The sequence below is a fragment of the Symphodus melops genome, assembly GCF_947650265.1.
Source record: "Symphodus melops genome assembly, chromosome: 11".
NCBI classification, from domain to species: Eukaryota; Metazoa; Chordata; class Actinopteri; order Labriformes; family Labridae; genus Symphodus; species Symphodus melops.
The window spans coordinates 19,895,837-19,906,327 of NC_136701.1; the positions used below are offsets into that span (position 1 = coordinate 19,895,837).

At 39.8% G+C, this 10,491-nt stretch overlaps 3 protein-coding genes across 3 annotated transcripts; 1 reads left to right on the forward strand and 2 right to left on the reverse strand.

Moving 5' to 3' along the window:
• Nucleotides 1–47: 47 nt before the first annotated feature.
• Nucleotides 48–5,920, reverse strand: bicdl2 (BICD family like cargo adaptor 2). Its single transcript, XM_079355495.1, has 10 exons — nt 5,792–5,920; nt 4,583–5,087; nt 3,250–3,465; nt 2,880–2,996; nt 2,013–2,159; nt 1,678–1,824; nt 1,276–1,350; nt 676–758; nt 484–598; nt 48–365 (listed from the first exon to the last, which is right to left on the reverse strand). Exons 2-10 carry the CDS (start codon nt 4,826–4,828, stop codon nt 195–197), a joined length of 1,317 nt encoding a protein of 438 aa, XP_079211621.1. The 5' UTR covers nt 4,829–5,087; nt 5,792–5,920; the 3' UTR covers nt 48–194.
• Nucleotides 5,921–6,390: 470 nt separating this feature from the next.
• On the forward strand, nt 6,391–7,996 carry mia (MIA SH3 domain containing). Its single transcript, XM_079355503.1, has 4 exons — nt 6,391–6,612; nt 7,091–7,224; nt 7,319–7,429; nt 7,517–7,996. Exons 1-4 carry the CDS (start codon nt 6,495–6,497, stop codon nt 7,538–7,540), a joined length of 387 nt encoding a protein of 128 aa, XP_079211629.1. The 5' UTR covers nt 6,391–6,494; the 3' UTR covers nt 7,541–7,996.
• A 260-nt stretch (nt 7,997–8,256) lies between these two features.
• Nucleotides 8,257–10,477, reverse strand: LOC306831960 (alpha-crystallin B chain-like). The gene is made up of 3 exons (XM_079356269.1): nt 10,019–10,477; nt 9,307–9,429; nt 8,257–9,215 (listed from the first exon to the last, which is right to left on the reverse strand). The coding sequence occupies exons 1-3, from the start codon at nt 10,196–10,198 to the stop codon at nt 9,024–9,026; spliced, it is 495 nt and encodes a 164-aa protein (XP_079212395.1). The 5' UTR covers nt 10,199–10,477; the 3' UTR covers nt 8,257–9,023.
• Between the last annotated feature and the right edge of the window lie 14 nt (nt 10,478–10,491).

Here is a 10,491-nt window from a genome sequence, read left to right on the forward strand (position 1 = left end):
CTTTTTAATATAAAGACCTAAAACTAAACTGAGTATTTACAAATATATATTCAAATCTGAGGTCTGTAAACATTGCATCTGATGCTGTTGAAATTATTTATACTGTGTAAGTTCTGTATGTGGCAGCATATGTTTTGATTATGGCAGAGATAAAGGATGTAACCATCTGTTTAAGCTGCTGCCACTTCTGTTTGTCATTTGTCCCTGAAAAGGGAAGAGAAGAATCCTTTCCCTCCCTCTCCCCTCACTCTTAAAGATTTGCTTCTTTGGAGTCCTCCTGCGTTTTCTTTCTCTCGCTTTGTTTCCCTCTGTCTCTCCTCCTCCTGCTGCTGCACCTGTTGATTGATCACCAAGCGCATGTCCTCCTGTGACCAGACAAGAGGGTCAGATGGACGAAAAGTCTGCTCTTACAGTGCAATTCTCTTAAATCAGCATCTTTACATTACTTTACATTACTGTACATATCCCTGTACAAACCCTCACCTGCCATGCATCCAGTTCTTGAGACAGCACCACCTTGTGTTTGATGGTGTTAAGAAGCTGCTGTGTCAGCGTTTCCTTTTCCTGACGCACGGTGGCCACTTCACTCTCCAAAGAACTGGACAATATGATGATGATAAGTCAAACTTGCCTTGCTGTGGGTTCAAATCAAAAACTGTGGTTGTTGAGTATTACCTGTAACTTGGCTTCTCAGGACTGCTTTGAAATGGCCGGATTTCTTCCCTTAAAGACTCCAGCTCTTCTCGGAGAGACTGCACCTGTAAGGTGTGAAATTGAAAGGCAAATATATATTGTATTCATATAAACATTTTATTTTCCCTTCATACATACCACTTACATATATTTCTAAGAATATTTTTCATTTGTGAATCTATAGGATCTCCTTTAGGGATGTTAGAATAAAAGTAAGCTCCTGGGAGCAGTTTTAAACTGAATATGAAACAGACTGAGATGAATGCTGATTCCTCTTTATGGCCAAAAAACAAAGAACAACCATCAGCATGAAGATTTACTATTTCTGTAGCTATGTTGAATGCCTGAAACCTCTACCAGGGGTTCATCAAAGGAGCTTTCAATTTTATTGAATTTTTATTGAATTTATTTCCCAGCTCTGCCCACACTCACTGAAAGTGAGAAAACATCTTTGAATGCAGGAAAGCTGATGTTTGGCTTACCCCATCACCTTTTTCAGCTTGAACATCTTTTCAAATGGATTTATACATTTAACAAACTAAGCCTTAGCTTGCCTGTGTAAAGGGTTATTTATCGACTGACCTCCTGTTTGAGTGCTTGTATCTCTTCCTCTTTTGCTTGCAGGACATCTGAGTGGGCGAGAAGAGCCTCTCTCGTCTGGTTCGTAGGACAGATAAACACAACCGACACAAAAGATCAGTGAAGTGAAGTCATGTATTATTTGTGCTTTGATGTGATTTTTGTCTCCAAAGGCGTAGAAAAGTTAGAGTTAGTTTAGTCTCAAACAATCCAAGTAAAAATGTCAGTGCAGAGTCAGACTCAGAATTAGTTCTCACTTTCAAACTTTGTTAAAACCAACAACTTGTCTGAGCGATTGCGGTATGGTTGTGTGTCGTATTTATGTGTGTGTGTGTGTGTGTGTGTGTGTGTGTGTGTGTGTGTGTGTGTGTGTGTGTGTGTGTGTGTGTGCGTGTGTGTGTGTACCTGTGTCTGCTGAATTTCACTAAGCAGAGACAAAGGCTGTGTGTGCGTACTGTCCAGGATGCTCTCTTCCCCCATGTTCAGAGCTTTCTGCTGTAGAGAGCGATTCAAGGTTCGTAACTCAAACATCACCCCCTGCTCCTGCTCTATCTACATAGACACACAAACAGTAAGACAAATACACACATACACACCTAAGCACATCAAACGCTTCTTATTAGCCATGTTAGTGACTTTTGTTAGTGATGAGTTTTGTATCCTGCAGCTTCATTCTCTCTTAGGCCTAATCTTTTGCCGCTACAGTATATCTTAAATAGCGGCCAGTCAGTGCTCCTCACCTCTGCTTCTTTCTCTCTCAGTTTGGTCTGTAGGTCTGACAGTCTCTCTCTCAGCGTCTCTCTCTCTGAGCGATATCTATTGCTGTCCTCCTGCGACGCTCTAAGTAGTGCCTCCATGTGAGACAGCCGCTCCAGCAAAACTCTGTTCTGTACCAGCAAAAGGAAAAAGGATAAATACAAAATACTGAATAAATTATGAAAATGCAAGATGTCAATGCTTAGATTAACTAATCTTTATGATGGCTGTTGGTTGAATGAGGAACATTTCAATAAATGTAAAAGAGATGTATCCAAGTCACACATAGAGACATAAGATCTGATTCAACCTGGGTGAAGTGAGACTTGACACCTCAATGACTTGACCTCATTTTCAACAAACATTTGTTGGGACATTTTTTATGATGTCTCAAATTTCATCTTTAAAAAATCCTTAAATCCATAAAAGGTGCTGAAAGGAAGAGCAGGATAACATAGACCAATCAACAAGATTAAGGACAGCTATTTGTATATGGAGAGGTCGACAGTGTTGGACACATTTGACAGAAAAATTATCGTTCAAGCTTCAGCGTATGATAAGAAGTATTGATTCTCCACAGGGTTGCAATGATCGTTATTTTTAGTAGCTTTAACTCATTTGTGCTTTTGGAGACTTCTGAGATGTTGCTGTGACCTGCAGATTGCTTCTGAGGGGGGTCTTTGATACGTGTAGAGGATTTGACACTTGATTGGGACTCCCTAAAATGACTTGAAAACATCTCTTTACCTTGTTTATACAGTCATTTACTACTTATCCATCTCCTGTGGCACAGCATAAAGTATAGTATGTTTGTGACTGTGCAGATTGATTCAAGTCGTGACTTCATTTACCTCTCCTTTTATGTTGTCTAGTTGAGTTGTGTTAATAGTTCTGCTAAAAGATGATTCGTCCATTGCTTCTCTGAGGGAACGGAGCTCAGTCCTCAAGGTGTGTTCCAGTGTCACCGCCTAGATGGGAGGAAGATTAAAAACTTGAGACTTTTTTCTTTTGTTCAATGAGTCACAACGGTTGGACTCCCAAAACCTGCTAGTCTTCATTTTTTAACACACAGATAGATCCCACACATAAATACACACACAGTCACATGCCATTCAGTTCTGTCTATTTTGACTGCAATGTAGCATTATTGTGATGCTTTCTAATATGTGATCGTCTTAGTAGGACACGGTAGCCTGCTTACAGCTGGTATTCAAACCGTACCTCAGATAGCTGTTCCACCAGGCGCTGGTTGTGGTTGGCTAACTGAGTCATCTGATCACTCTCATCCCTCCGCCGGTCACGCCCATGACTGTGATGTCGCTCTAGCTCTTCCCTCAAAGCACCCAAATCTGCTGTCAGCTCTGCCTCCCTTTGCCCAGACTCCAGTTTGCTCATGTCCAGCTTCCTCTGAAGAACATGCTTCTCCTGCTGTAAAGCCTGAGACATTAAAAAACAACGTTAAGTCTCTTCAATGTGGAATGATCAGACTCATACATAGATTATCCAATGTCTGTATTCTTGTTTTTCCTTTAACATAAAGTTATGTTAAATGCCTCTACATTTCTCCTAATTACTTTTTTACTTATCAGAATAGGACAGGTTTTACACCTCGGGTAATTGATGGTACTTGGACTAATGACCACTCAAGCTCATCTTTTTTTATTCCTTTTTGATCGCTATAATTGTAGTGTACAAAATTGTTGGAGAGAGCAATTTAAAAAATCAAACAGTACAAACCACATTATAGATGTTATATTCCTATATATCAATCCAAATATTGACAATCATAAAAGACTAACTGTTGCAACAAAATATGTCACGTTCAAGTTTCTTTTTGTGTCTTTACTTTGTTGCTTCTGCACCATGCCAGTTTTAGAAATGTACGGTCGAAGGAAACAAGAGAGGGATATTGTGGTAGGAACACAAAAAAAAGTTTGACATAAAAATTCAGGAACAGAATTGTGGAAAAAAAACTTCACAAGAGTTTAGCTATAGTATTAGGAGCATTATGGTATAACGCTCTCTTTAAACCTCCTCATGTGTTGTTCTTAGTTTGGGGGGGAGAAGTTAGACATCAGTGTCATGAAGCCGGTTCACCTCCATTTGTGTTTTTCCAGTTACACAGTTAGTTTAAATAGATTCTTTTGTTTACTTTATTTGGACTGGGGTGAGTTGTTTGGCAGAAAATTATAAATTACATGGGAACATTATTTTAAAAAATAGAGGAGAATGGTTCTATTTTATTTAAATTTGAACAATTTATTTTACACACCTGTGATTTAAAAAAAACCCAACAACTTAACCTGTTTTTTTTTGTATCAGAGACCGTTTGAGCAGTTTAAAGATTGTAAATATTACTGATAATGAGGAGTGACTTTCAAGTTTTTCAACTTTGAGAAATGTCAAGCCTGCAGGGCAAATATATCTACTTACCTACATAGATAAGCTGATTTGGTTGTTTCTGGAAAAATGTGTGTGCTTCTTTTGTCAACACCCTGCTGTATTTTTTAGAATTATGAAAAGTTTATTGAAAAAAAAACAGCTTCATCCTCACCTCTAATTCCCTCTCGCTCTGCTCCAAAGAGGCTGCCAATTCCTCATTCTTTTCCAGCAAAGCCTGACCCAGCTCTGCAGCGAGTATCAGATCAGTCTCTATCCCCCCTCCGCTGTCAAGGCAGCCAGGAGAGGATGTGGATGAGGGGAGAGCAAAGGAGAGAGAGACAGAGGAGGATGAGGAGAGAGGGAAGAAGGACTCCTCCAGGCTGGGGGACGGAAGACTGCTTTTCCTGGGGGTGAACATTGTTGACAGTTGCTGGGTTTTTCTTCAGGTTGAAAGCTTCATGCCTATTCCTTTGTTATTGTAATCCAAACTCACACAGGAGGAAGGTGGGCAACCATTATTTGTTTTCTTTTTGATTATCCTTTTCTTTTTGTGCTGGTTGGGAGGCACTTGATTGGTTTAAATTTCCCAATTGTACAATCCAAAGTATTTCTTTCAAAAACGTGCTCAAGTGGTCTTTACTGGCCTGGTCTTCCTCTGAATTCAATCTCAGGCAACACTGTGGACAAGAAAAGATTGTTGAACAAAAAGGACAAGAACAAAAAACTCGAAACAGATTTTTAACAGAAACTATGGCATAAATAACATACATGGTGACGTGTACATGTGAGCCTGGTGGGTTTCTAGAAATATAATCTTACACAGCCTTTAAGGAGGTCTTTTGTCTGACAGGTGCTTTTGTTACTCTGACCGAAATACCAGCCACACTATCATCATTGTTCAGCTCCCCTCCCTAAATTCCAAAGGCATTGTGCCAAACTAAATTCTTTTCATCTTCAATGTTTTTTAGTCTAAATAGTTCTTTAAACGTCTCTAAAGTAACACATTTAAGCTAAATCTTGAAGACGCAACCCAGCACACATGCTGTGAAAGCTTAATTCAACTGCCGTAAGTGCCATATAACATTTTCCAGTCTCTATACAGGACTGTGTCTGTGTTCATTATGTCTTTAAAAACAATGTTTAAGTAACAATGTGTTCTTACTCTGTAGTCTCGGTCTACCATAACATTTCTTACATGACCATCTGCAATCCCACCTGTTCATGGCTCTTAGTATTATGAAACCACACTGTCAATAACACTGAAAAGAAACTTAAAAGCTAATTTCTTCTTTAACATAATATGGATCAGTTACTCTTAAAATACTTGTGTTAACACAAGGGTGCCTTGACTTCTAAAGCAGTAAAATTAAGTCTGTCTTACCTGATAGTTCTGAACCGAGTCACACCAAAAAGGTATGGTCTTCCTGTTTGGTGAGTGTATGTGTGTGTGGGAGTGTTTGCACAAGAGAAGCTCAGCTGGTTTCCTTGACAGTGGAACCATACAGTATGTAAATACAGCGGCTGGCCCTGCCCCCCAGTGGCTGGAAAGGTAAAGAGATCAAACATAGGAAGGAATCCACTGAGAGACAGAGCACAGAAGAAGAGAAAGAGATTGATGAGTCTGCAGCTGCACTGATATCTAGAGGCTGAACACAGAAGGGAAAATACAGATGAGGAACTTTGAGGAACGTGTTGCTGAAATGTTTAACTCTGCTCTTTGAGCGGGGGTGACACAGGGTGAGCGATGGAGAGAAAAAAGGTCAGGACACAAGTAGGGGTCTGTCTAATCCGGCCCTCCTCCTCATTCCCCATCCTGTTTACCTGCTGGAACAGTTTGAAAGACGCTCTGTGTGTGTGTGTGTGTGTGTGTGTGTGTGTGTGTGTGTGTGTGTGTGTGTGTGTGTGTGTGTGTGTGTGTGTGTTTGTGTGTGTGTGTTCATTTATGAGGAAGGGGGTAGGGAGAGTAGAAAAGAGGACTGCCATCACTTCTCAGAAACAGCAAACACAAGAAAGGGAGCATAACGCCTGTAAGTGTTACTCAGGGCCATTGGATCATAAGGTGCATTCACTTACAGCATATAGACATGCCTTGCACAATCTGGGTTGCTATTGCTGTGTTGCTTTTGCTGCCAACCTCTGAGGCTGGAAAACAGATGCCCAAACTCTCAGACAAGAAACTCTGCGCTGACTCCGAATGCAGTCGTAAGTAGCAAACTGACCAGCTCTGCTATGCTATGTTTAAAGCTCAAGGAAGCAACTAGATTGTATTGATTTTGGTGCCCCCTATTGACAAAGTGGTTTTTACTGATCTTGTCCTGTAAATGTGGGAGTAGTATTTTTTGAAAATAAATATCTCTCCGATTCCTTTTTACAATTAAATGTATCACTCACTGTGGCCCTTTGCTGTTGGAAATGCAAAAAGAGGTCTAATTTGGTTCATCACCTCACCCACCAATCTCACAGCAGAAGTTTCATTCTAACAACATTTTTTATAATAATGGTTTTGTTTGCTTTGCAGCATATAAACAGATACAACTATTAATTTCAGGCTTTTTAAAAACAAGTAAAAAACAGGGGATTTAAGTTATTTGATCATGAACAGACAATATATTACGCTTAACTTCAAAAATCTTTCATATCAATTCTCTTCTTTTTCCATCACACTTATATTCCTGCACAGATCCTATCCTGATTGCTCGTGCTCTGCAGGACTACTACCCAGGAGACTGCAGATTCATCCCTATTAGACAAGGGCAGCTCATTTATGTGTATGCCATGTTGAAGGACAGAGGAAACCTTTTCTGGGCTGGCAGTGTAAGTAGGATAAATATTTAGGGGCTAAAACCCTCTCCAGTGTTTTATTGGGAGTCGTGACATCATGAGCACTCACTGACTCATCTGTTTGTAGGTACAAGACTCCTATTATGGACAGCAAGAGGCTCGCATCGGCCATTTCCCCAGCAGCGTGGTAGAGGAGACTCATCCTATCATGGCAGCAAGCACCGAAGTCAAGACTACTGTAGGTGAACACTGATACATCCATGCAAATTTGTAAGCATCATTTATGTGTTTCCCCTAATTGTAACCCCCCTCCCCCCTTTTTCAGAAATGGGACTTCTACTGTAACTGAAAAACAGGACAAACTTCAAACCAACAGCGTCACAAGATAACTTCAGCAAGTGACTTTTCACATAGGTATGCATTATAGAAGTAGGTTAGCATTTATGCTGTTGTTGTTACTCATGCATGTAGAAGATATCACTTAAAACAGCTAAAAGGTTTTACAATGTATGCTGATGTCATCAAATAATAAATAATTCGGGGGTGGCCAACCAGTCAGAGACCAAGAGCCACACAGGCACACATGATCATCCCCGAGCACAAAATTTTATAAGAACCAAGGAGCTGTATGAGAATGGGCAAATAGCTGCATGGCGCGGTTAGGCCACCCCTGAAATAATCAAGAGCCCTGAAGTATGAACTATCTATGCTTGACCTTTAAACCTGTCTGTATTATTCTTAATCATACTTGTTATATCTGTTTTGAAGCCATTTTATTTTTATCAAATTGTAAAAGATAAGTAAAGATCAGTTGTGATTGTTTTTAAGAAAAACAAAACATTTTAAACAAGCCATGTCTGCTATGTTTTTAATTCATGCTGCAAGAAAACATCACCTGTATTATTCAACATTTAACAAATCTTCCAATCAATAAAATTGAGCAATGAAATATTTGGAAATGAATAAATATTGAATAAGATATGTGTCCAATGTTTAGATTCTAATTAAAGTAAAGAGGACAAAAACATTTATACTTTCAAGCACTGCGGAAGAACACAAATCAGGTTCATGATTTCAAGATTCAATATTTATTGTTGTTGTTGTTTTGTGTGTTAATCTGCCAACGGGCTGGTGCTAATGAAGGAATTATAAAGCTGTAATTGTTGCATCTAAAAGCATACGTGCATTCACTCTCACACTGACACACTTTCCTAGCAGCTCACAGTCCTTACCCCTGCAGCATTATGGGCCAATAGTTCCTTCCCAATATATTTATTTCACTCTCTGACCCATCCCAAGTCCTTTGTGAACAATCAAAATATGTCTATTTTTGAGTTGAGACTCCCTCCTCATAACACATACAAAACCTATCAATAAAGACATCTGGCGCCTTACTAGTATCCATTCATACATTATTGTGTAATATATACAACTAAGATAAACAATTTCTGAAAGTTTTCGTCTTTGGAGGGGAATAATCTTTATCAGAATATTACTTGGTTCTGATAGCTAGTTTAACTTCAGACAACAAATGTTTACCATGTTGACACAAAATGGCAAGGCCAGGACAGACAAACAATTTAAATGCATGATAAAGAAATTTAAAACGTCATCTTCCCTCCAGCTGTCATATGACTGTTAATAGGTTTAATATGTTAGCATTTGGGTTTACAGCACCATTGTCTTGAAGAATTACAGTGAGTTGAAAGTTTTTTAGAATGCCCTTGCACTTATTCACATCTACACTTTTATGCTCTGTCGCACTGCCAAGAAAACTGTACCAGGTTAAGTATAAAGACAGCACTTGTTAGTAGTGAGCATTAGCTTCTGCTCTACATTTTCTGTTTGGGAGTTCCAACTTCGCAGGAAATGGGAATTGGGCGCTCTGGGCCAGGAGATGACCTGGGTGCAGTGATGGTAAGCACACCATCCACAGACAGACTGGAGGTGACATCAGTACCTGTCACCCCAGCAGGAAGCCTGTACTTCCTCAGAAACTCTCTCGACACAAAGCCATGGTCATCCTGGAGGCAAAATTAGAAGTATGTTAGTCATGTTGTGCACCACCAAATTCTGTTTCACTATTTCTGACGTTGTATATATAGCCTCTGTAACCTGTCTGTCTTCATGCTTGGCGTGCACTGTGATGAACTCCTCACTAACACTGACGGACAGCTCGTCAGGTGAGAAATGCTGCACATCCAGATGAATGACGTAGCGATCCTTTTCAATGCGCATCTAGACAGACGGCAAAGCTGTTAATTTTTGGAATGATTTAGTTGCATGCCTTCAGCCTGAAGTCAGCTTGTTGTTGTTGTTTTAGTATAATACTCACACTTGTTTTCCACAATAAGGCTGACATCAACAAGAGAGTTAAAAAAACAAAACAAATAAAAGTATCACATATAGGCAAGAATGTTCATATTTTAAAAGCAAGAGATCATTTGGCATAACATTTGACACTCCTATACAGCCTTAAGTGACATATCAGGGAGGAGTGAGCAGTGCATCAATCTGATACCTTCATCTATTAGTCCAATTAGAGAACAAACTACTACAGTATGTTGATAGCTGAGAGTGTATTGTAATGCCAATCATATAAACACCAATAATTAGTATTTGCCATTTCACTTTACATAGGGTATACTCAGTATCAGTCGATTTTTTTAGGTATCATAATCAATATCGGGAAGAAAGGCATGACCAGAACATATTTTGTTATCCAGATGTCAGATCAAGAAGATAATAAAGCGATACTGTTTTATTCAGTAGTCAATGCAATGTCATACACAACAAAGATACAAATGTTTTGTGAATTTTACTTTACCTCACTGTGACCATTTTCAGACCAGTTAAACCAGCGCCAGAATGAAGAGCGACTCCAAGGGAAGGACCAGGGTGAGGGCCAGATTAATGGCCAGTCAGTAAGAGGGTCTGCCAAGGAGAGGTCAGAGAAGCGATGTGGGAACGCCCAACGGTACCAGGGATACTTGATGGGGATTTCCATGATGAGGTTCTAGAGAAGATGATGAAAAAAACCCCCGACGATAGGTGGTATCTTGGTTTGCCTTGGTCTCAGTTGGGTGCTGCTATCCTCTCCTGCTGCACATTTATAGGCCTTTCCCTCAAATCTCATCTGGGCTTTGACAGCGTTACCATCCTCTGCATCCCCCTCCCCTCCACCACCAGTCATGCACACTTGCATAGTGACTCTGCCAACATGCTGATCTTTCTGGAACAATGATGTCAACTATTTATCCCTTCATTGGCTCCATTGTTTTATCTGTCTGGCTGTAACTG

Bases quoted from the DNA above. Each gene is read 5' to 3' on its own strand.
- bicdl2 (XM_079355495.1), bottom strand. From the start codon at position 4,828: ATGTTCACCCCCAGGAAAAGCAGTCTTCCGTCCCCCAGCCTGGAGGAG. The intron at 759-1,275 runs GTCAGTCGATAA...CACACCTTACAG, and splicing joins TACAAGCACTCAAACAGGAG to GTGCAGTCTCTCCGAGAAGA. The intron at 366-483 runs GTGAGGGTTTGT...GTCTGGTCACAG, and splicing joins AAGAACTGGATGCATGGCAG to GAGGACATGCGCTTGGTGAT.
- mia (XM_079355503.1), top strand. From the start codon at position 6,495: ATGCCTTGCACAATCTGGGTTGCTATTGCTGTGTTGCTTTTGCTGCCA. The intron at 7,225-7,318 runs GTAAGTAGGATA...ATCTGTTTGTAG, and splicing joins ACCTTTTCTGGGCTGGCAGT to GTACAAGACTCCTATTATGG. The intron at 7,430-7,516 runs GTAGGTGAACAC...CCCCTTTTTCAG, and splicing joins GCACCGAAGTCAAGACTACT to AAATGGGACTTCTACTGTAA.
- LOC306831960 (XM_079356269.1), bottom strand. From the start codon at position 10,198: ATGGAAATCCCCATCAAGTATCCCTGGTACCGTTGGGCGTTCCCACAT. The intron at 9,430-10,018 runs GTAAAGTAAAAT...CCGTCTGTCTAG, and splicing joins CTGAAAATGGTCACAGTGAG to ATGCGCATTGAAAAGGATCG. The intron at 9,216-9,306 runs GTTACAGAGGCT...TTTTGCCTCCAG, and splicing joins CCAAGCATGAAGACAGACAG to GATGACCATGGCTTTGTGTC.